At 40.5% G+C, this 25,924-nt stretch overlaps 1 protein-coding gene and 1 long non-coding RNA gene across 3 annotated transcripts in view; both read right to left on the bottom strand.

Moving 5' to 3' along the window:
* Positions 1-203: 203 nt before the first annotated feature.
* LOC134842939 (flap endonuclease 1-like) overlaps positions 204-25,924 on the bottom strand; it is a 323,491-nt gene continuing 297,770 nt past the window's right edge. For both annotated transcript variants that reach the window (XM_063859470.1, XM_063859471.1), the window contains exons 2-6: positions 16,951-17,049; positions 10,468-10,670; positions 1,475-1,694; positions 871-1,147; positions 204-718 (exon numbers count right to left, since the gene is read on the bottom strand). In XM_063859470.1, coding sequence (XP_063715540.1) covers positions 357-718; positions 871-1,147; positions 1,475-1,694; positions 10,468-10,670; positions 16,951-17,040 — 1,152 coding nt within the window. In that variant the 5' untranslated portion in view covers positions 17,041-17,049 and the 3' untranslated portion in view covers positions 204-356. The remainder of the gene's footprint in view (positions 719-870; positions 1,148-1,474; positions 1,695-10,467; positions 10,671-16,950; positions 17,050-25,924) is intronic.
* Positions 8,413-9,777, bottom strand: LOC134841960 (uncharacterized). The gene is made up of 2 exons (XR_010162476.1): positions 8,728-9,777; positions 8,413-8,654 (listed from the first exon to the last, which is right to left on the bottom strand). It is a non-coding gene; the product is annotated as an uncharacterized LOC134841960 (long non-coding RNA).

Below are 25,924 nucleotides of genomic sequence, written 5' to 3'. Positions count from 1 at the left end.
CTTATATTAGAGTCTGAGTCGTTCATCAATTCTTAAATATTAGTCTTGAGAGATATAAGCAAACAGCGGATTTTGGTAGTGTACATTTCTACATGTCAGAAATTGAGCATTTCCGATTTTGTAACCATGTTTTCTCTTTGCTATAACATTGCTTTTTAACAACAATGCAAGTATGTGACCTTCTCGTTGTTCTGGCAGACAAGTAGGAGCAATAAAATTAAATTACGAAAACAAAATCTAAAACACATCAGTAGGTGCACGTAAATAGCACAAACACAATTCAGCATTAATAATCTCACAAATGAAAATTCACTTCAATTATAAATGCATATTTCAAAAATAAGGTACAAAAAAGTTTATCGCTTCTTGGGCGTCTTCTTAGACACGCCTCCGCCCTTCACTTTCTTCAGTGAGTTTTTCGAGTTTTCTTTCTCGTGCTTTGCCTTATTCTTCGGGATCGGAGATGGGACAGCTTTGAAGAAACTGTCCAGTCTTCCCTGCTGTGTTCCTTGTCTAGCCTTCAATAACTTTTTCGCCCCATTTCTGATTCTGTCTTCTGCAAATCCTTTCTCATGCACCATAAATTGAACCAACCCTTCCTCGTCGACATCAGGGAATTTGATGTCCAGCTCTTCACCTGGCGTGACATCTGGTGTTATGAAGAGACGTCTGGCATCAGTGTATTGCCAATTTTCGGGTATTGGGTATTTAGTTTGATCTAAATAGAAAAACATAACGGTCTCCGAAAACAAACAAAAACAAAAATACTTCGATTCCCTCTAGTACCAGAGTCGAAAGAAACAAACTTCTCATAAGTCCACGCTATTCTGTTATTCATTTTGAATTTGGAAACAAAAACAAGTGCATTACCCAAATTTTCGACAATTTTCTCAATGCTCCTATGCTGTGTGATCAAATCCAGTGCCTTTTTTGGTCCGATTCCCTTGATACTCTCGCAGTAATCACAACCCATCAAAATACAGAGGTCAATGAACTCTTCTTTGCTCAGCTGCAACTCCTCCAGTATTTTGTTGTAGCAGTACTCTCTGATTGGTAGCTTCTTCGACTCACTCGCGGTCAAATGTCGCAGGAGATACGTGGAACCGAATGTCAGACCGTCCATATCTTCAGTTCCGATCGCATAAGCCTTAAGATAAACAGCTGTCAAATTAAGCCGAATTGCATGTAATTTGCACTATTTAAAGAAGGCAGATTTTTTAAGTACTTTTAAGTAAATAAATTTGAAGCTTAAAATTAAAAATATTTCATTTATGATATCATTTTGAAGCTAATTCTAAAATTTATATTTGATTTTAATTGTTTGCATTAAGAACGAATATATCAGCTTGAGTCCGCAATAAAGGCGCACAAAAATGATGTTAACAATCTCAGGAAAAACATCAAATCTTTAAAAATCAACCTAAAATACACCACGCATAATCACAGACGAAAGCTAACCCCATGAGCTACCTACTTTTCCACACTTGACTATCTCGGCGCACTGTGCCTCAGCCTCGCAGGGAGCAGACACGACAGGCACTCCCATTAGGGTGAGGAGCTGCTTGCACTCCTCGTTGTGATGTCTAGTGACCTTGACCAGGCGTCTGTTGAACTTGTTGATCTCTTCCACGTTGCCCTCCTCTTCCGCCTTCTTCAGAGCAGCTTCCGCTTCTTCTCTCCTCTCAGTTCTCTTGCTGAATAAAGATGCTTTTTTAAATCTTTCCGAAGTAAAACATTACTGAGAAAATATTCGTTACAGATTGTCAAATAAATCGTTACAGATTGTCAAATAAACAAGTCTAAAAACATCGAACAACCAATTGATGCATTTATTATTTGAGAACAGTTCGCTATGTTTATTTCCGAATTCAACACGTCTAAAGCAGTGATTTCCAGTTAAAAAAGTAAAACCGATTTTTTAACCATTAACCAATTAAAATATTTTAAACCAAATTAACGACCAATTTTGTTTTTAAACATCGATTAAACAAATTATAATTACTTTCTATTTTATAGTAAATGATGCAAGCTTTAAGTATTCGGAACGCAAATTTTGGCGGACGTTATCAAATTAGGATCGACCGTACAATCTCTCCCCCCCCCCCCCCTTAATGGCCAACCGTAGAATGCCCTTCCCAAGTATGTTTTAAATCTGATAATTGAGTCTGTACAAAATATGCATTGCAAGAAATAGCGCAAATAAAATTGGTTTCTTTACTCTTGCATGCAAGATAGAAACATTGTATTCTAGTATTTGCTTAGATTAAGGTTTTTTTCAGTAAAACGCTCAATTTTGAATGAATCTCGGCTATTTCTAAAGTTAGTTCATGAAAAATCCATATTCCCCCTATATTGATTGGGAATTTACAAGGTTGAACCTCAAATTGTATTAATTTGCCAAATTTGCTATCGATGGAACATGACTGAGTAAAGGTTTAGAGAGGCGTTAAAAAACGATTCCTTCACCTTGCTTAGATTCGAAATGCACTCCTGAATAGCAAATAAATGGCCCAGTTTTAATTGGTTAAAACAGATTTTTATTAAACAAATTGGTTTAACCAATTGGTTGTTGATCAACTCAGTATAACAAACCATTTTTTAAACCAATTGGTTAAACCTATTGTTAAAAAAATGGTTATATTGAACATCACTGGTCTAAAGTGAAAAGTAAAAAAAGCTCATCAACTTCGCGATGTTACATCAAATTAATGAGCCTTTTAATGGCCTTTTTAAATAATAAATTAACCCAAAAAACAGCCAATTGAAACAATGAAATAACCGGTTAACAAATGAAACAATGAAATAACAAAAAAAGATGTCTAACCACAGATGTGAAGATGCGCTTCGCACCACTTGCGATACAAACCCACAAGTCGGAAAAAAATCGAATATGTTGAACAAATCAGATCTATCAAGAAGAATCAGGCTAGTTTTGAAACAATAACATGCTAAGACAATAGAATGTGAAAACCGTATCAAAATTTTTTTGACCATTCTAAGAGCAAACAACTTATTTACGGGAAAAATTCTAGTATCTGATGGCAATACCCTGCTTATTGCAGGGGTAAACACACAGGAGAAGCGGAGCTTCTCAATTTTTAAAATTGAACACCAATCACAGGGACTAAACTGCGATTTGCATCATTTGATACGCAGAAAAAATCAAGCACCAAAAAAGCTAACTATTTTGAACAACCTCCAAAATTCAAAAAAGATTTTAAAAAGAAAAATTAAAACCAAAGCAGAGACTTTGAAAAAAATTGAATTATTACATTTAGGTCCCGCAAATTTCTAGGAAAAAATCTCACATTTTCCTGTAAAATATCTAGGAATATGAGAGATATTCACGATATTATCTGAACTTAGACTCTACAAAAGAAAAAAGATAACTCAGACAAATAGTGCAACCAATGTTATGAGAGAAAACTGCAATCTCGATGCTTATATAGAAGACAAAAAGTCAGTTTCCGACTGGAAATGAGAAAAAACTGCCTGAAAAAATTGCTAATGCATTTGAGGGTCTGAAATTTTTTAAACTAATATCGTCGACGAAATGAGCCACTACAAAATGAGCCACTTTAGGTTTTCCTTTCACCTGCATATAAACAAACTATGAAAACTATGATAAAACTACAAGGAAACCTAAAAAAAGATACTCACAAAAACAAAAAAAACTTGAATTACATTAAATTGTAGATAGTTTAAGAACGTTGCACAAAAGGAGATCAAAGGTATCAATATAGACACACGGGCGAATCTGAGTTTCACACTTCTTGCCAAAAACAAACAAAAAATCGAAGAACAAGAGACACTCAACAAGAGAAACATATATTAAGATGAACTGAAAAAACTATCAAAATTGCAAAGCAAGATGCGATTTAAAAAACAAACAGTTGACATCCTACAAAGCCGTCGTATCTCAATCCTTTTTAAACAGTCATAAACACAACCAGCATAGCCGATGGCTGTGCAAGTAGCACAGAATGTTCCGACCAGACCCCTAAAAATACATAAAACGCTTTTTCATGTTTTTGTTTGTTCAAATTTGCGAGTCGTGCCATATAAGGATCTGAATTTTTGGAATTTAGAAATTTTTTCCAAAGATGGCACTAGAAAAACATCGAAAAAATAATTTTGCTGAAACTAAAGTCTCATGGCTTATTTTTCTATAAAAAGCCTGCTCACTTGCTTACATTTAATCGAAATTACTTTAACTGAAAAAATTCAAACCAGTTTTTCTCGACACTGGGACAATGCTTTTTTTTAAACATAGGCGCTACGCGCAATACACCGAAGGCATAGAAACTGAAGCAAAAACCAAACAACTTTAACAACTAATAATTGAAGAATAACGGTTCTAGAACAAAAAATCGTACTAATACATGTATACACCAAAATTTTGCTATATCGAGAAAGAGCCTGAAATAACAGTTCTAGAACTAAAAATCGTACTAACACATGTATAGGTTAAATTTTTGATATATCAACGAAGATCATAAAATAACACTTCTAGAACTAAAAATCGTACTAACACATGTATACACCAAAATTTTACTATATTGACAAAGGGCCTGAAATAACAGTTCGTGAGCTAAAAATCGTACGAACACATGTATACACCAAAATTTTGCTATATTGGCAAAGATCATGAAATAACAGTTCGAGAGCTAAAAATCGTACTAACACATGTATACGTCAAATTTTTGCTATATTGACAAAGATCATGGAATAACAGTTCTAGAGCTAAAAATCGTACTAACACATGTATACACCAAAATTTTGCTATATTGACAAAGATCATGGAATAACAGTTCGAGAACTAAAAATGGTACTAACACATGTATATAATAAAATTTTGATATATTGACAAAGATCATGAAATAACAGTTCGAGAACTAAAAATCGTAATAACACATGTATACACTAAAATTTTGATATATTGACATAGATCATAAAATAACAGTTCGAGAACTAAAAATGGTACTAACACATGTATACGCTAAAATATTGCTATATTGACGAAGAGCCTGAAAAAGCAATTCTAGAGCTAAAATCGTACTAACACATGTATACACCAATATTTTGCTATATCGACAAAGAGCCTGAATAAACGTTGTAGAACTAAAAATCTTACTAACACATATATACACCAAAATTTACAAATAATTAAATTAACATGAAAAAATATATATCTCATGAACAAATAACCAAACAAACAGACCCATAATATAAATAAATGAAAGTAAATGAATTAAATAAATACACATACATAAATAATAAAAGCAAAACTAAATGAAAGAAAGAATAATTAAATAAATATAGAAATAAATATCAACAAATAAACAAAACACACCTGATAAATAAATAAGCAATAAAAAAAATAAATCAATACATAAATAAATAAATAAATACATAAATGAATACATAAATAAATAAATATATAAATAAATAAAAGCAAAAGTGAAATGTACAAATAATTAAATAGACATGAAAAAATATATATGAACAAATAACCAAACAAACAGACCCATAATATGAATAAATGAAAAGAAATAAATGAAATAAATACACATACATAAATAATAAAAGCAAAACTAAATGAAAGAAAGAATAATTAAATAAATATAGAAATAAATATCAACAAATAAACAAAACACACCTGATAAATAAATAAGCAATAAAAAAATAAATCAATACATAAATAAATAAATAAATACATAAATAAATACATAAATAAATAAATAAATAAATAAATAAATAAATAAAAGCAAAAGTGAAATGTACAAATAATTAAATAGACATGAAAAAATATATATGAACAAATAACCAAACAAACAGACCCATAATATAAATAAATGAAAATAAATAAATTAAATAAATACACGCAGAAATAATAAAAGCAAAACTAAATGAAAGAAAGAATAATTAAATAAATAAACAAAACACGTGATAAAAATAAACAAAAATAAATATGTACATACATAAATTATAAATAAATATAAGCAAACTAAACATAATTAAATAAATAGAAGAACAGATAATTAAATAAATAAAGATGAACAAATAAAGAAACAAACATACGCAATCACGTGACATAGCGCGATATAGTCCAGCCCACATGATAATTGATAACTGTGGACGTTATTTGTCGACACTTGACAACAGACAACAATTAAAAAAAAAACCGTTACACGATACCATAACACCTTGACTAAAGTCTTCGGTGTAACAAGGGCAATGAAATAAACTTTGAAAAAATTTTAAACCGAAACGCGAAAAACTAAATGAGCTTGAACAAATTCGGAGGACTTTTATTGAAAAAAAAAGAAATCATGGCGACCTTTAAGAGTGTCTGAACTACCTTCATCGACTCTTAATAAGAAGCTCAGATTTGTTTCTCACCAATTCTCAGCCCTGTGAATGTAAATCTTTATCAGGTTTACAAGAGCGGTTCTCCGAATAGAGCTGAACAGTTATATTGTCCTTTCCTACAAATATAAATTGTTTTCAATTTTAAAAAAGGAGTTGAGAATTACAGCAACGCAATCGAAAAAACGCCATTCTAAAAATTTTAATTTTTGGATGAGATGGTCAATAGGTACTCGATCTGTCATCTTATCTAAATGTATAAAACTTTGGATGATTGTCGTCAATCATACATTGGTTCATAAATTGTTTCACAAATCAACGATGAAGAACTTATAGGAATATTCAACATTTACTGCACTCAGTAAAACGGGAATTTAAAACGGGAAAAGAGAACTTTAAGATCTTTTATTTCAAAAAAAAATATGATAGCCAATTTTTTGACAAAATCAACCTAATTGGTAAAAAATAATTTGTTTCTAAGACAAAAAAGCCGAAAGAACTTTAAAATGACGGGACATGACACTGACTTTTTTTCAAGCTCTTCAAAACGCTGATACTTTATCATTATTATAAAAACAATTTGTTTAAATAAAAACATTGAGCACATGATAATTGTTTTTTGTCCTACTTAACTATCTTAGGATGGCTTCCAATTGTTACATCAGCCGTTTTTTGAAATGTCTACACGATAAACTAGAAAAACCGCTGCCACGAAAATTTGTTTTTCAGCTTCTTGGACGTCCAATAAAAGCAAACAATTTAACACACAGCAAATAAAACATGATTGAACACTTTTCATCGTTCGTACTTAGGAGAAAAAACAACACGATAAAGCTTTGTGAACTTCAACAATATTTTTGATTGACACTATCTTTAACACAGAGGCAAAGCTGCGCTTCACAAACACTTGCGAGAACGCGACCAAAAATCAGCTCTATCAAGCGACATAAGAAAAAGTAGAAATAAGCCTCGAAATTGCAAAAACTCGAATTAGCAAAAATCTGGGACCTAGCAAATTTGAGTCTCACGCACTAACCATTCAGCCACGAATGCTTTAAATCCTTAAAAACTAGCCACCAATAACGCAGCTACATATGCTAACCAAATGCCAATTCGACGCAGCAAAAGTAGCACCAAATACATAGAGATACAATTTTCCATGCAATAAATCGCAAATCATTAAGCCACATTATGTATAAATTATGCATTTCAAAAAATTGCGAGATATATTGAGTTAGAAAATTTCTGAAATCGAGATTTTATTATTGTTATGTTGTTTGAAACAAATAGATTTTTTCGGTTAACTTCACTGTGTATAACTATTCGAATGTCAAAGCACGTGTTATCAATAATCTGTAAAGGTGTAACGACGTATTGCCAATTCGATGTAGCAACTATTTGCGTTTTAGTCGCAACAATATTTGCGACTTAGGTTGGAAAAAAATAAAGTTCGTACTATAACACTTTGCTTCGCAACTGAAAACACGGTATTTTTCATTCCGCTGCAAAAATTCCATTTTAAAAACCGGAGTCATTCACGTTCTATTTCGCCAAAGGCACTTTATTATTGGAGAGCCATTTTCGCCTTCTTTTACAAGGTAAATTAAAGAAAAAAAAGTTTTAAAGAAGACCAAACAGATATGACCTTAATAAGCGATAAATCACTGAGTTCAATAAAATTTTAATAACCCAAGTTGTCAAAAAACTATTTGAAATTGAGGTATTATTCTGAATACATTCTCAGCTACTCAATTTTCATGAACGTTTTAGACATTTTTTTGGCTTGAAGAACCCAGTTTTGCTAGTTGATTTTCTACAGACCTGATGTCATACCTGGTATTTATTTTTATTTCTCTGTAAAATCTCAAAATTAAAATAAAATCCACTCCGAAACCCTGTCGTTAAATTTGATTTTTTAATTTTCAGTTATAATTTCAGTTATTCGAGAACAAAATTTGCTTTCCATTTAGCAAACAAATGAATTGAAAAAAAAATCATGAATCAAACTGCCAAAACGGATTTCAGCGTGAATTTCTGAAAAAAACGCCCTAAATAAATGAAATTTCACTTCGTTCATTAACATTTAATAATCATTTATTACAAATTTTGAGTTCGTGTGGCTAATCTACATCGATTGCACACAAAACGATTCCATAGTCTTCTTCTGAGCAGTTCAATGGACGAAGATACCCATCATTTGACAATGCAAGACATTCTAAAAGTGAAATGTTTCCTGTTTCGATGGAATCATTTTCCCAGAAAGGATCCAGAACATGGCCAATATCCTAGAAAATGTTCAAACTCTTGGTACACAATAAAATCTTATGAAAATTGAAGCTAAGAGTGCTTTCACCTCACCTCGTTCAAAACTGAAACCCAAGAATCAGTTTGTCTGTTAGCTCCTAGCCACAAATATATATCATCTGTTGAAGTTCCACTTGAAAGAGACTTCAGAATATTAAATTCTGCTATCGATCTAGGATGCGCCAAAAAACCATTCAATTCATTAGAGCACAAGCCATCTGCAACAGAAAAATTTCGAAATATTTCGTCACGTAGCTTAAGGTAGCATGATTTTCTGTAGGGTAACCACAATTCAGGGCAATTTTTTGAATCCAACTCAAGATCTTTTAACTGTTTGCCAACTTCGTCCGTAACTGTTTCATCGAGTTGCTGCAAAATGAAAACTGGGTTCGCCAAATTAGTTGCTATTGCGAATAGAGTTCCACAAGCTATCAGAATTAGTGTCACGTAAATGTATTTTGATGAGACTTCAGGCTTTAGCAAAGGTTTAAGCGTAGCGTTTGAAAAATTATCATAACTGTGTTGGATTTGTACTTGCGAACTGCGCTCAAAAGCTGGCTGCGAATCGACACTATTTGACCTCTTTTTGTATAAAAGCCGCGTACTTTTGCTTTCTCGGATACCGCTTTGCTGCGCTCTTTCGTTCGTTGGGAAAACCGGCGTCAAGCTGCTAGTTGATAGAACTTCGACATTTCCTTCTGGAATTGTCAAAAAAGATTCGGTCCGCTCTGTTTTCTGGTCCATATTGCACGCTTTTATTCAGCATTGAAGATTTCCATAAGGAAATATATAACGTATAAGAGTTGTATAACAACGTGAAACACGGTGATAAATGGTTCACCTGTTCAACCATTTAAGCCATGATGCATGGCTGCACACGGAAAACATAGCTAATAGTATCATATTTTCCTGCCTTCTCATAGGCCATTACGAAGACGTCACAGAATGAGACACTAATGAGTTTCATGCTTGTTAAACAAAGTTGGCGTACAGACAAGGGCGATAATCACTAAATTCAAAATTAAACATGGCCAACTGACATTTGGAAAAGAGTCAATGAACGCAAGTTAACAGAAAAAAACATCAACATTTGAATTTCCGAGAAAAAAATTGATGGCCTTAAAGCTTTTTGAATTTCTAGACCAATTTATGATGGATATTTTTTTGTTGAAATTAACCAAATTTGAAAACTAGATCAATTGGTGAAAGTTTTAACTCGCTAAAAAATCTGATAATCAAATTCCATTTTCGAAACTAGAAGTCGATCACGTTTTTTGTGACCTTTACATTTTTGCTGTTGGATAGTGGAGCTTGCCTTGTTTTTAACAGAAGAAATGAACTGAAGTTAAAAAAAATCAAAAGTCAAACAGCGAAAAAGTAAATTGGAGCCTAAACAAATTTTAAAGACTTCTGAAAAATAAGAAAAAAAAAGACTTATATAAGAGCCTGAACTATTTGCATTGACTCTTAAACAGCAAAAAAATTAAGACCAGGAGTGTACCCGTTTGCTCTACAAGTAGAACATTAGCATAATATTGCAAACTAATTAAATGTTTAAGCTTCGATTTCAAGAAGGATTTGGAAAATTTGTTAAGTTGAGGACCTCAACTTTGCAATAAGCTTGTTGAAACCTCTGCAATATGATACTAGAACCATGTACCTTCAAATTGAACAATTATTTTGGTTTCCCGATGTAGATGGGATAAATAACTTCTCGAACACAAGATAATAACATCCATGTCCGCTTTTGTTCCTCCGTGTGGCGGAAGAAAATAATTAACGAGCAAAGTTTACCTCAGCTCTTTGCTCTTCATGTCTGGAGGCTTTCCGTCAAATACATATATTGGCTTCAGTCCGTTCTCGATCATGCGTATGGTTCTGTAGAATGTTCCCATCAGATGCGAAGTGACTTCTCCAGCTTCGTTTGTCAAAACATTCCCATCCTGTCTCACTGCTATCAGAAACTGGTAAATACTCATTGATGCGTCCACTGCCACCTTAAACCGTCATACTAAAAGGATAATAATTCCATTTTCTAAAGCAAATTCTCGAGACAGCGATCAAACTTTTTATTCTACTCGTAGAGCTAACTGATAGATCAAGATATATGCTTTTACAAACAAGACAAGGTGAACATTTACTAAAAAAACTAAGGTTAATATCAATTATCATTTACTAAGGTTAATATCAATTATCATGAAAACAGCATCCATTTTTACTTTTTTGACGATTCAATATCAATCTGTTTAAAAATCGAAAGATCTTTTAACTGCAGTTTTTGTTATCTATCTGTATTCCATCATCGAACCAGATACAATCTTGAATTCTTCGAGGGACGCAAAACTTCAACAATCGAAACTTATAAAACACTTTTCAAGCTAAAAATTAAGATAACAAGGGCAGCCGGTCAGTGTACAATTAGCGCAGAAACTTCTGAAAAATTTACTTTTCTACAAGAAATTTAAAACAAACAAGGGAAAACGATTGTAGGTAGATACACGAAAGAAAATTCAAGCAGTTTCTCCTTGTTTTTCTTTCCAGTAAGGGGATGATTTAATTAGTTTGACACAGAGGCGAAATAAACATTCACGAACCCTGCATAAGCGATACAAAAAAGATGTGGGTGGTACATTAATAATTTACTAGTACTAAGTTCCTTCTAGAATGGCCATTCAGTGGGTAAAGTTAAGTATTGCAAGGGTAATGAAGCAAAATAACAGCTTAACTAATGCTTAAATCAGTTGTGATTCGACTGCCATAGAAATATTTCAAAAAAAAGATTCGAGAAAAGTGAGCGTGCAGACCTTTTTTTGGTCAAATTAGGTTATTTACATAATCGTATTTCTGCTAAGTTGTAAGTTTTACTCGAGCAAAGTCGGTTTTTGAAGTTTTTATGGACATTTTGGAGATCAAAAGCTTCAAAAAATTTGAAATAAAAATTTTTCTGAAAACCCAACTTCCGCCGCTCTTTCTGACTTTGACATCGTCGTTCATACTGCCCACGAAGCCATTACTGCCTCTGCGGTTTCTGAATGTCAACGCATCCAGTCTTCGCTGCCTGTTTCGAAAGGCGCGATTGGTCTTCCGATCGCCTCTTATGTCTGTCATGCTGCCTTCCTAGGAAGTTTTATTGACACCGAGTCTCTTGCCGACAAGATCATTGATAATTCCACTTGTTGAATCCACGCTCCGGTTCAAGACTGCGTCTCGATATAGCAGGACTTCGACCCATCCGTTTTGTCTGTTCTCATTTCTCTTGTTGTTTGTAGCCGCCGTCTCTAATCGTCTTCGAGTTTAAGAAAAGCTGATGCATCCACCGGTTGCTTCAAGAGCGCATCAACCGTCAATTCTGTTGTGTTGGCCTGGCATTCGAATAGATGTTGCTTTTTGTGACCAGGGTTGTTGCAGTTTGGACAGACGTCTTCTATTTCTTCATCAATTCTTGACATGTATGAGTTCAATAAGCGACAGTATCCGTTTCTGAGTTGTGCCAAGGGTGTTCTGCAGACTCTAGGCAAGGAACTCTCTGTTTCGTGTATTTTTGGTGGTGCGTCTCCATAAACAGGTTTCGCTCTGAAGTTTCTGCTAGTTTCGCTGACGGTCCGTGTGTGTATTGCTTTTTGTAGCCTTTTTACTTCTTTCGAATCGATTTGTATATTCGATAGCTGCTTTTCGTATTTGTAAAACAGGTCTGGTTTCATCAGTGGTCGGTGTGGGAGAGCTTTGTTGCTTAGTGAGTGACAGGGGTTCCTCGGGTTGTTACAGGTGACGACATATTGTTGCGCAAGCATATGTGTGTGTTCTTTGATGGGAAGAACTCGTGATTCGTTGTGTAGATCATCTATGTTCGTCATGTTGTAGCATCCTGTTGTTATTCGGATTACTTTGGTCTGTGCATGTTGTAGTCATTTCCAACGGCAGTCTTTGGTGATGGGCGCCCAAGTGGAGCAGCAGTAGTTGATGACAGATCTGCTAGTTGTTTTGTACAGAGTCATGAGGGTTTTGCGGTTACTGCCCCATGCTGTACCTTCGAGGGCTTTGAGAACGGCGTTGATCTTCTGTGCTTTGGCAGCGATGTCTCTAGTGTGTGTTCCAAAGCAGACCATCGTGTCGAGGGTAACTGCGAGAAGCTTGGGCGTCTTCGCAAGTTTCAGGTTGTTGCTTTGCACGAGAACCTGAGGATGCTTGTTGGTCTGAGCGGACTGAGGAGTGAAAAGAGTGACTGCCGACTTGCCTTCTGAGATGTTTGATTCAGTGACTGGAAGTAGCTGCAGAGGTTTCGATGTAGCTGATAGGTCCGTCAACGAGTTCATCTGGGTTTGGACCTGAGGTGTAGATTGTCACGTCATCTGCGTAGATGATGGCCTTTATTCCTCCCGGAGGCACTTGGAAGTCGGACACGTGCAGGTTCAACAGGTGGCGACAAGACACCGCCTTGAACAAAACCGGCTCTACTTTGCTAGGCTTCGAGCTTTTCCAGCGAAAATCAACTCTTGCTTATCTGTCCTGCAAGTAGTTAATCATCCAGCGTTTGATACTGTTCGGCGCTGGGTTGAGCAGGATTCGCTCGGCAGGGCAAATGTGATCCTCCGTATCGAAGGTCGCGGTGAGATCAAGCGCAACCAGGATAGTCCTGTGGGCAGGCTTCTTCTGGTTAAAACCGCGCGTGATGTCGGCGACAAAGTGGCGAAGGGCTGTGTTGGTTGAGCGATGCTTGCGGAAACCGTGCTGTGTCGGCTGTAACACGGAGTCGGTCTCGATGTGAGGCAGGAGGATTCTTTCCATGGTTTTGGCGGTGGCGCAGAGCAGGCTGATGGGTCTCCAGTTCTTGCCAACAGAGTGGTCTTTGCCAGGTTTGGGAAGAGGGATGAAGTTGGACTTTCTCTGAATTGTGGGAATCATGCCAGTTTTGAGGGAGATCTGGAAGGTGTTGCACAAGTATTTAACGGCAAGAGGTCCTAGTTTCTTCAGGTGCAGGCTGGTGATCTTATCAGGACCAGCTGCTTTCGAGTGCTTGGCACGTTTAATAGCCTGTTCCACTTCAGGTGTAATCGTTGGGGCGTCGTCCAGGCAGAGCTTGGCGTTTCTTCTGATCTTGCGGTGCTGGTGACATCCTTTGGGTCTGTTGCGGGGAGGGACGAACTGCTTGCAAAACATGTTGCTGAGCTTCCTTGAGTCGGTTTAGGGTATTTCTTGGAAACTGATGCCTTGGTTGTCGGGAGTGGAGGTTTGTCCTCTGATGTGCTTGACATATTTCCACATTTGCGCCGGCTTGATGCGGATGGAGATGCTACTGACTTTCTCTCTCCATCTTTTCTGCTTGTCGTCCTTGAAAACTTTGGCAAGTTTAGCATTCAACTCTCCAATGCGAGGGTCGGACGGGTTGTCAGTGCGAAGTCTTTCGCGCAGGTTGGCAGCTTCGATGGCCTCAGTCGGGAGGCAGTTCGGCTCAAAGTGTTTCACTCTGCCTCGAGGGATGTGGTGGTCCGAAGCCTTGTTCACGATGTGCCTGAAAGTCTTCTCGCTACTGATGGCATCACGTGGAGCCTGGAGCTTAGCAAACTCTTCTTCGCATTCTTTAGCGAAGCTTTCCCAGTCGGCTTTCTTGAAGTTGATGAAACATCTTCTGGGGTTGTCGAACGTCTTGTACTCGTCGACGGGAAGACTGATGCCGATCGGGAGGTGGTCGTTGGTCAGCTCAGTCGAGACGGTCCACTCGCAATGGTGGCAATGTCGCTAATAGCCAGAGAGATGTCAGGAGAGGTTTCCGGGCCATTCACCGGAGAGCGGTTGGGGATATCTTCGTTCAATATAACCCAGTCGGAATTGATGATTTCTTTCGCAATGTCATCACCTCGTGTGTCTGTTTCCTCTTGTGTCCCAGAGCTCGTTGTGGGCGTTTATGTCTCTAAGAAGCAGAGTTCTTTGGAGAGTGGCCAGGTGCTGAAGGGACGCTTTGTACCTGGTGTTGCATGACGATTGAGGTGGTATGTAGCAGTTGACAATCATCAAGTCCTTGTTGCCGAGCTTGACTGCAGTTGCTTGTTGCTCGATGGTGTCGTCGTTGGGCGCAGTCGAAAGTGAGCCTACTGTGAATTTCCCATTCTTTTTCACAAGAAGTGCTATGCCTCCTCCTTTGCCTTTCGGCCTGTCAGTGCGGACACATGCCCAACCAGAGTGGAGAGTTTGCTGTTCTTCGGTAGCTTGGTTTCTTGGAATGCTGCAATTGAGACATGTGGTGGAGGATCTTGTTTCTTCTCGTTCATGTGGTGGATGATCTCGTCGATTTTCCCTCTGATCCCATTGCAATTTAGCTGGAGAATCTTGAAATCTTCCGAGTTGTTCCGAGAGACGATGGGTGTGGTCGGAGGGTCAGTTTGTGGCTGGGGAAATGAGCAGATTCTGCATCGGAAATCCTTGTTGTAGTCTTTGGTGCTGTTCAAGCCCGAGCACTTCAGGTGAATCCAGTGCTTGCAGTCGGTGCAGAGGACTGAGTAGCAGTTCCAGGCTACATTCGTCGTGCAGACTCCGCATGGACACTTTGGCCCAGGGTTTGTTTCGATGCCGGCTCGTTGGAAGACGTTGTGGAGCCAAACCATAAAAAGGACAGATCGTGGATAGATTGGGTCCCATTGGCCGAGATTTTGAAGTCCCGGGTGGTTCCGCGACGTAGACGCTGGACACATGAAAACCCTCATTTCTCTAGCTGCAAAGGCCCAAACAAAGCTGACGGACACTGTTAATAGCTCTTCCTGTTCCAAGCTTTTCTCTGCGTCTACCTCGGACCGGCAGAAGGCCAGGTTGCTGACGTGCTCCCTCTCCAACAGGGTCACTAGCTCTCAGCTGTCCCCCTCAAAGTCCTCGGTCTCTCTTCCAGTCGATTTCCGGATTGCCCTGTGCTACAGACTGGTTATCCCTATTCTTGGCAAGGAATCTGTTAGCACCAACTTTTCGAAAACCATGAAGTTTTCGGCGACCAAGCTCTTGCTTGTTCGGCAGGTGATGATCAAACTTATCGACACGACCGCCTTCGCGACACAATCTTCAACATCGCCTCCAAGACCGCTCTAGCCCCGTGATCGAAGAAGCCAAACTCAGGAACACGCTTCTCGTCCATGCGATAACTTTCTTCACGGTTGATCCCGAGTTCGTCCCGCCGCTCTTGAATTGGCAGTGATAAGCTCTTTACCGCCAACCACCCTCTCTCTTGTTGGAACTTCCGCTGGTTACGCCCTTGAGATCTCCGACAACCAGGAGATATCCAAACATTGCTTTCCCTGCGAAGAAGTCTGCATTACTGTCATCCCACTTTCAGTCGAAGCTCTCTGTGGCTGGTCCCCGATCGCTGCTTAAAACCTGTGACGGGTCGCCTCCATGGCCGCTGACCGCTCCTGGTTCCGCTACTCTCGACTGACTGCGTCTTACCTCCTCCAGCAGCTCTTCGTGACTTCAACGATGTAATGCTACGCAGTTGCGAGCCCGATACTGGTGCAACTGCAGCGGATTGTCTATCATCTCAGTTACTGCCTTCACTTTCAGTGTTTACAACCGCGCAGTTATTTGATTTTTCTGTTTTATATCATTTCTTGAAATTGAATCACCATTTCATAAATTAATGATTTTTTTTGTTTTGTTTTTGGTCTTTTTTCTTCAAAAACTGAAGTGCAATTCGCCTATTTCACTATGACTGTCGAATATGCCTAAGTTCTAGTTTTTTGTTCAGATCAGTTACCTTGACACGCAGAACAAGCGACATTCATTTGAAAAAGTTTTTGTCTTTTTCAAATCTATGGTCGGAACATTCTATGCTACTTGCACAGTTACCGGCTATCCATGTTTAGTTGTGGAAATTAATATGGTGGAAAAATTAAAAATGTGTTTTGCGTATTACATGAAAGCATCAAATGTAAAGAACTTTCAAAAACAATCATAATACCTGGTATTATACCATGGCGTGCGGAAAAAAATTCATTGGCGGATGTTTTCTGTTGATTTTTTAGGTCAACCAATTTGATAACTTTGCCCAACCTATTTTGGAAAAAAAAACTATTTTGGAAAAAATTCTGGGTCGCAGTTATGTTTTTGAGCACTTGCTTAAATTTTGAAGTGCGCTTCCCCTCAAACTAGTCGATTTGGCCCCCTCCCTTGCCGAGTTTTTGTTTCAGACAAAAACTAGAGGTATTGAGGTTTTACAATAAACGGAAGGAACTTTTATTGTAACAACAAAACGCAGCTGCTTCATATATTACTAACTCGTTTAAATGAGCATATCAATACCTTCCGTCCGAAATAAAGTTTCATTTCATGTTCCTTGATTGCACCAGGTGCTCTTTCTGCCAACAATTTTGCTAAATGCGTAATCCCCATTGTAGCTCTGAAATTCATTAGAACATTAGAAAATTATAGAAAGAAATTAAAATTCTTTTGCTTGTTTATTCGAGCAACAATTTTTTTAATAAAAAATGTCATGTAACAGTCGCCTACTTCGGTCACATATGAGGCTTAAGAAGAATATGCCCTATAACCATTGGCTCAAGAGTCAGGGACACTATCTCTCGTGTTTTTCTACCTCAAAACGGTCGGAGCCAATTCGGTTCGATCGCGACATGAGACTAAAAACCCGTTACAGCTTAAAGGCCACTACCAAAATACCCCCACTCTAGAAAATAAGAACGTTCCCATACTTAGGTCTCAAAATACCCAAAATACACGTACGCCGTTAAAAACAGGTGGGAACAATCCGCACAATTACTTTTTATTAGACAGTGAAACTTTGATCCATTTCAGATGGATCAACCTAAAACTCGCCTGATCTTAACATAACAATCATAAAACACACTCAAGAAAACTAAATTGAGAACTCACATGTCGGCACACTCGGTAATTAGAGGTAACTAAATTAATGAGCAACTCGAGAATTAAGTATGATAACTTGAGGAGTTTAATACTAATTAGTTTCAATAAGGAAAACAAGTTTTGACTCTAGTAATGAAGTTTTGGTCTGAACCATTGGGACACCCCAGCTGTCCACCTTTCCACTGAGGGTTCACTCTAGTTCAGCTCGAATAATCGTGTTCTTCTTTCGCAATCGTTTCTTCTCCTATTTTAGGATAAGACGACTCTACTCGCGTTTATTTTGTATCTGGAAATTGTGAATAGCAATTTTCACTGCTTTTTAGGTACTTTCCCGCGATTGTAAATCGGATGTTCTGATCTTCTATTTCTGAGATTTTCAGTTTTCGCGAGAAAGTTGAGCATGACAGGCTCCATTCGAAATTTTGAAAAATTAAATTTCCTACCAAAATTGCGTATTTCGTGTTCCTCAAGGTCAAACTTCCAAATATGACCGACTGGCACATACTCCCCGAACTCGAGATCGATGTCCTCATCGCGTGTTGCCGCCTGCCAGTGAGTCCCCAGAATACCGAGTGTTGCTCAAGATACAGTGCCAGTGGTCATTTACAGAAGTTTGCAGCAGACTTAATTTTATCTACATCCCAAAATTCACCAATATATAAAATTGTCACACTATCGCTGAACAGCAATCAAAATTTTCATATACCTGCACCTTGAATATCCCTTTTTGAAGCTTATGATTAAAATTTTTTTTGTCCTATCCAGTCAGGAAATTGTCATGCAGCATTTTGGTTTATATAATAACTATAGCATATAAATAACATAAATTTGTTTTCATTAAAATTTCTTTTCCGTGACCTCGGATTTTATCCGAGTTGACACTCGAGCCACTTCCTTTCCCTCTCAATACTCGAGAAACCCACATTGAGCTCCCTGCTCACTTTGTGCTCCTAGCCTTCGACGTACTAGGACCTGATGAATTTGACACCGTGATCTGTCTTAGTAGCGCCTCCTCATCATCAGAACTGATCACAATTTCTTCCCTGTAACATTCGTCTACTGCAGTCACACATGAGGCTTAAGAAAAATAGGCCCTATAACCACTGGCTCAAGGGTCAGGGACACCATCTCTTGTGTTTTTCTACCTCAAGAACGGTCGGAGCCAGTTCGGTTCGTTTGTGACATGAGACTACTACCCGTTACAGCTTAAAGGCTACTACTAAAATATCCCCCACTCTAGAATTAGAAACGTCCCCATACTTAGGTCTCTAGATACCCAAAATACATGAACGCCGTTAAAAACCGGGTTGGAACAATCTGTTAAGTTACTTTTTATTAGACAGTGGAACTTTGATCCATTTCAGATGGATCAACCTAAAACTCGCCTTACCTCAACATAACAATTATAAAACACACTCTAGAAATTTAAATTAAGTACTCACATCGTAGCACGCTCAAGAAAGGGAAGTACTTCAGTCGGTAATCAACTCGAGAATTAAATAATGTAACTAAATGAGTTTTAATGTTTATCAGTTTCAATGACAAGGACAAGTTTTAACTCTAGGATATAGTTTCTCGTGAACCATTGGGACACTCAAGCTGTCCACCTTTCCACCGAAGGTTCACTCTAGTCCAGTTCAAATAATAATCCAATCGAGTAATGACAATCCAGTTCTCGGGAATACGCTTGTCTCTGTTTCAGATGGGACAGCTCTACTCTTGTTCTATTGTGACAGAAATTGCGAATAGCAATTTCCTACCGTTTTATTTAGCAACTTTCCCGCGCTTGTTACTCGATTGTTCTGACTTCTCTTTTCTGATTTTCAGTTATCGCGAGAAAATCGTGCATGACAGGTTCCATTCGAAATTTTGAAAAATTAAATTTCACTCCAAAATCAAGTGTTTTTTGCTTCTCTCAAGGTCAAACTTCCGAATATGACCGACTGGCACATACTCCCCGGACTCGAGATCGATGTCCTCATCGCGTGCTGTCTTCTGCCAGTGAGTCCCAGAAAACCGAGTGTTACTCAAGATACAGTGCCAGTGGTCATTTACAGAAGTTTGCAGCAGACTTAAGCTTATCTACACCCCAAAATTCACAGCCATGTAAAATTTTCACACTATCGCTAAACAGCAATCAAAATCTGCACACACCTGCACCCTTGAATTCTTGCTTTCCAAGCCAATCATTTAAAATTTCTTTTGTCCTATTCAATCAGGAAATTGTCATGCAGCATTTTGATTTATATAATAAATATAGTATATTAATAACAATATTTGCTTTGTTAAAACTTCTTTTTCGTGAATCCAAGTTTCACCCGGATCCACGCTCAAGCCCCCCTTTCCCTCTCAAGACTCAAGATCCATTCGAGCCACCTGCTCATCTCGCACTCTTCGCCTTGGAGGTACTGCACCCTGAAGTACTAGATACGGCAAACTGTCTCAACAGTTCCTCTTCATCATCGGAGCTAATCACAATCTCCTCCCAAGCCTTCAGCTGCTCGTAGGATCGCATCCATTCTCTTTGCTCTTGCAACCTCTTTGCTTGGTTGGGTAGTGCCTTCACCCTAGATTCCCGGTTCAAACAAAAGGAGTTGTGCAGGCTCAAGCTCACGTTCTTCGCCAGGTCCTCCTCTAGTATCGATTCCCTCGCCTTGGTATTGTCTCTAGACATCTTACCCACTCTCTTCCATCCTGTCGTGATTGCATTACGATGGGTTAACAGTGGTCTCTTGAAAGCTTCCGGCCCAATCTCGGCCTGGAACTGTCGATACTCCTTTTGATGTTTTCTCATGTGATCTTTCGTTGTCATGTACAACCAGGACGTCAGCGTCGCCCGAAACCATGGGAAATACCTCAAACGGCTCCAGACATGTCTGACTTCCGTTGGTATGGCGAATACCTTGCACGCAGTCTCAAACAACTCGAGTCTCCTACTGTAGTCTATCGCGTATATTGACTCTGCCGTTGGCGTCCCCGCTTCCCGATACTTCGTTATATTCTCTTCTATCCATCTCAGAGCCAAGATCGTACTCACTACCAAGATCGTCACCTTCTGTCGGTGATCCGGTAGTCCGATCGACCGGATTTCCTCCATATCCCACACCAGGCAAAGGTTCTTGTGATCTGGATACCACACCGTTTGCGCTAAACAGTGGCATGGGCATTCTCCATGGGTGATTTCAATGCTCCTGAGGTTACGCTCCCCCGAGGCTTCCAAGAGAGGCTCAAGCTCCATCATTTTCTCATGCATCGTGTCGTTATCTTCCAGGTTTGGAGCACTTTCCACAGGTTTTCCGATCACGTTTTGTCTCTCGTGATCGCTTGTGTTCTCTCTCTCCAACTTCAAAAGTTCTTCTCCCCAGATTTCACTCAAGTCATCTCTCAATTCTTTTGGTATTGTCCCTCTGATTTTTCTCAACAACTTGTGCGAGTGATGCGATATCCGAGCCAACCTCACGCACTTGGGCACTGAGAAGGCCTTGTCCACCAGTACTCTCTGGCTGGATGCTTCCACCATCACCATGTGCAGTGGGTAGTGACTTCCGCACAAGGTGGCCATCATTGACCCTATCAGCGATTTCGCGTTCAATGGCAAGCCATAAGCTTCGCTCATGGGAAATCCCATTTCCGCCTCGAGACCAACCTTCCAGCTCCGGATGTGTTTTTGAGTCACCTGCAACACCCCGGGCCATGATTCTACGCTCAACGCCGTCACTAAATGATGTTCAGATTCTAGTCTTTCCAGTGACTGCAGACTACACATTCTCGAGAAGAATCCGAGAGCTGTCGCTATATTCACCGTGGTTCTCGCGTAACACTCCGCTACTATTTGCACTTCACTTTTCTCCCTTTCTGTTATGTCTTCGAACCAAGTGACCAGGTCTTCTTTTTGAAATGACAGTATTCTAACGCATGACCGTCCATCGCAGGTGTGCTCTCCGTTTCCACACGTCGAATCCAGACAGCTACCCGGCTCCAATTTCTTTGCTGACCCGGGATTACTAGTCTTTTCGCCTGGCTCTTGCATCTGAGGTGAAATTAGCTTATGCAGCACACTCAACTTTGCCAGATCTTCATCTTCCGTTGGTGCTAACCTCACTCGCTCGGTGGTTTCTTCGATCAGACTCGCGTGGGGATGTGGACACCAGGAGGGTCTTAATAGCTTCCATACCACTCCCAGGTTCGTGGTTAACAAGCCATTTCCATCGCCCATGTTCACTTCAACTCTCTTGTTTGAATGCGGTATGCTCACCACCTCTGGTGTTTTCTCAAGAATCAGGCCCAGACTCGGCCCCTCTTTTTCCACCGCGTCTATTTCCATTATTCTTTCTGTCCAAAACTTCAGTAGCTCCGCTACCTCATGGTTCCTGTGGGCGCCTCCAGCTTCCGAGTCTAAGAAGGGGTTGTAGGCCATTCCCATCACTCCAGACACATATTGGTATTCCCCCTTCTCGCTGATTCTCGAGTACTGCTCTGACGAGGCCAGGTTACGGTGAACTTCATGTTCTTCTTCGAACTTCTTATTACAAAACCTCCGTACCTCGTCTAGCTTCCTATGGTTCTCTAGGGATAGTCTGGAACCCTCTTCCTTTTCTATTCCTGTGCTCTGATACACGTTCAAGATGACCGTTGAGACTCTTTTTTCCATGGTTTTGCTTACGCTTGCTCTCTGTTGGCATGCCAGGATGGTGCTATCAGACATCATCGACATTATCCATCTCAAGAAACACGTGGCATCCTTTCTTCTGGCCAGGCTCAAGCCTGAGTTGTCCCTGGCTACGTGTTGCATCAGTGCCTGATACACATCTAGCTTCTTGCTTCCCAACTTCAGCCTGTCATACGAGGTCAGTGTTTCCAACTCTATCCCCACCAGACTCCAGGTGAACATTAATTGTCCTGCAGTTCTAACGAAGGGATTCGCCATTAATGGTGGTGCTGATGAGGGTGTCCTCATTGCTTCTTCAAAATGATCCTTCAACAAACTCTGCCAGGACCTCTTCAGATGATTTGCCATTTCTATTCTATTAACCTCGGCCTTTTGCTGGGTGGCCCAATTACGTCGCTTGCGAGCTACTCCACTGTCCAACTTCTTCCAGCAGTCCTCCATTTCTTTCAATGTTTCAAGGGCCACCCACCACGTCCGGGAGGTGTTCCTCGTCTTGTTCCTTTCCAATGGATCACTTGTCACTCGCTTGCCCGTGGCCTGGTGTGCCTTCGAGATCCATTCTTTGCCGACATCTACTTCCCATGTCTGTCCGTTCGTTGAACCTCTCTTCACGTTTATCCTCTGAGGCTTGAAGTCTTCCTCCGATGTCGAACTGGTGGAAACCTCTATTTCCCTCTCTACTTCAAGTGGTCTTCTGAGCTCCGAGCTGCTCTTGTATGCCGCCGTCTTGCATCGAGCCAAAATCATGGGCGCCGTCTCTCTCAAGTTTCCTTCCGAAACAGCATCCACTGAAGGACTACCCAATCCTTCCACTTCTCTCTTCCTCTTGCGAGTCTTCACATCTCTACTTGAGGGTGTTGTGGCTACCATCACTGATTCGACCTCTCCATCCACTCCTTCCAACTCTTGCCTCCCCCCTGCTCGAGCCTTAAGGATATTAGTACTTTTAATCATATTACTAGTCCCAACCTTATCCCTCTTTATATCATCAACCATTTTATCTACAGTTTTTTGTCTCCGAGTAGAGCTGTCCTCACATTTTTCTTCTCTACTCTTCGATCGTGAATTCCTCAGCTCTACCAGCTTGCTCAGTAGCTCTTTTCTCGCCTTCTCATCCAGGCCCGTTCCTATCAGAAGCGGTTCTCCAAATCTTACGACTGTGTCCCACAGTTCCTCCTTGAATTTGTCCAGCGTCGTCTCGCTGCCCACTTCTTGATTGAATTCTTCCAAGAACTCCTGCCAAGCATCGTCCTTCAGTGATCCCAGGAATATGTCCCTGTTCCCTTCGAAAGTGTTCTTTTCCCTTTCCTCCGAGCTCAAGAGTATCATCCCCATATTGAAGGTCTCACTTGCCAATGGCAATTCCAGATCCTTCCGGGGGGACGGAATCAGGGGTGGTGTGGCAGTATCTGCCCAATTCTCCTCGCTCAAGTCTTTCAACAGCTCTTGAGTGGTGAGCTCCTCCCCTGATGGCCCTGGTTCAGGCGTATTCCCCACTTCCATGTCTTCACCGGCTTCACTGAGAGTTTCATCCATACTCTCTTCTTCTGACTCATGTCTCCTTCTCTCGAGAATTTTCTTAAATCGGTCCTCGACGGGTCCGCTCCTCTTGTCTCCAGGCGTGTCCACGGACAGTGGTGATGGTGTCGTAGGATCCAGCTTTTTGTATTCCGTCAGTGCTACATGCAGTTGACCTGCTGCATCTAGTTCTGTTCCCTCCTGTCTTATTTCCACCTGTTCCAAGCCATAGGGTGCCTTGTATTTTCTCGTGGCAAATTCCATGTCGTCCACCAATGCGACGTGCCCCTCCATCACGATCATCCTGCCATCATCCCATATGGGTAACATGTTCTCAAGTCCCTCCTTCTCTAGAGTTCTCAAGACCTTCCGCACCTCATACCCTGGGGGCTGCGAACCTCTACTCTTTTTCGTTTGCGTCGTCCACGAATTTACCTTCATCTCGCTGGTATGGAAGTAGACCGCCGCCGTGTAGCCAATGAACAGGGGGGTCCCAGCCATCAGTGAAATCCTTCTGCATTTCCTCCGTCGTCATCCTCGCCATTATGGAGGGAACTACCAAGGGACTATTCATTCCTAAGGTCATCCTCCTGACTATTGGGAACTCAGGCATGGTGGCTGGGAGGATTTCTTTCTCCATTATGGTCTCCAGCTCCCTCTTCACCAGTGCGAAGCACTCCTTCCAGGCAGGAATTCTCCAGATTTATCGTCCGTCCGCCGTCAATGGGTTCAAGTTCCAGAATTTGGGATACATTTCGATGGGACCCTCTCGCTTGCCTCCCATTCTACATTGCATTTGCCCCCTGAAGTTGTACACTATTAGCTCGGCATCTTTCACCTTTCCAAAGAGTACCGTGTTGCTCATTCGCCCTCTGAGCACCTCCTGCTGACACCAATTTAACGCCGTCCCATCCAGTATACTGATAAGACTCAAGTGCGTTACAGAGTGACGATACGTTGTCACCAGGGGGTCTGGGAACGCGTACGTCACTGCTGGACCATAAATGCAGGTCACCACCTCCTCTAGGCCCCGGATTATCCCCATTGGGTCCGACCTCATTGCCAGGCATAGGTCCGTCAGCAGAGGCATCCCTCTGTTCGTCTTCTTCCATTCTTCTCTCGAAGTTGGATTCTCATCTTCACCCGTCATGTGCCGATTTTGCATCATGAGGTATTGTACTAGCAACGTCTTCAACCCTGCGGCACACTTGTAGGAGCTGGTTTCAATGCTCGTGTGGACTCTCCCCATAGACAGAGGCTCTCCATATTCCATTAATCGATGAAACGACACCAATTCCCCATGGGTCAAGAGTACTAGTGCCAGGTACCCATCAACTCGAAGTGTCTCCACTCCCCGACTAAACATGTATGCTGGGCCCATGTTGAACAAGTATCTGGGGTAGACCAAATACAGGGCCAAGAGCAGGCTGATGGGCATGCCCAGTATCTCCTGCACGAAGGCTCCAAAGATAGTCGCCGTGGTACCGAATATTCCTGCCAAGAATTCCTTCTCCCAGCAAGGACTCAAGAACTTGAGAATCTCGTAATGCCTCCTAGTCTTCAATTCGCCTTTGGCGTGCTCTCTCCAGAACCCTCCAATCGTCACTTCATTGGCGGCCGAGACAAATCTAGCCACCGTCATGCCTCTTGTTTCGGCCAGCTCCAGTTGTTTCTCCAGAAAACTCCAGACTTGTTTCACGAGGGGTGGTGCTTCCTCCCTTGTCTTATTCGTGGCGTTCTCCAGCCTTGGTGTCAAAAATGGCCACCAGCCATTCTCTTGAGTCAAACGATATTTCATCGATTCTAATTGCTTTTCCGTCTCGGCCACATTTCTTCTCTCGTTACTGGGACCTCTAGACCTGCTGGTGGAGTTTGTGATCTTCACATCCATACTCCGAAACCACAAGCTGGCCGTTAATTTGCTTATCGCCGGGTGATCGTCCCCGATGACTGGGCTGAACTTGAGTTGCCTGGCAAAGTTCGATATCTCTAGCAAGAGCACCTCGTCTAATACGATCAGGATGTCGGCTAGTCCATAAAAGCCCCTCAGTGCATGAGATATGTCCGCCCATGCCGCCGCCAATTCTGACTTGCGAAGCCTCAGGTTCGATGGCTCCAACTCCCGATTGGGAGCTGCCATTAGAATCCGCCATTCATTCCCTTCTGCTATCAGGATCAAGACCGCGTACACGAACTGTAGGGCGGGTG

This window comes from Symsagittifera roscoffensis, chromosome 3 (genome assembly GCF_963678635.1).
Source record: "Symsagittifera roscoffensis chromosome 3, txSymRosc1.1, whole genome shotgun sequence".
Lineage (NCBI taxonomy): Eukaryota > Metazoa > Xenacoelomorpha > Acoela > Convolutidae > Symsagittifera > Symsagittifera roscoffensis.
This window is presented reverse-complemented; position numbering and strand designations above follow the sequence as displayed.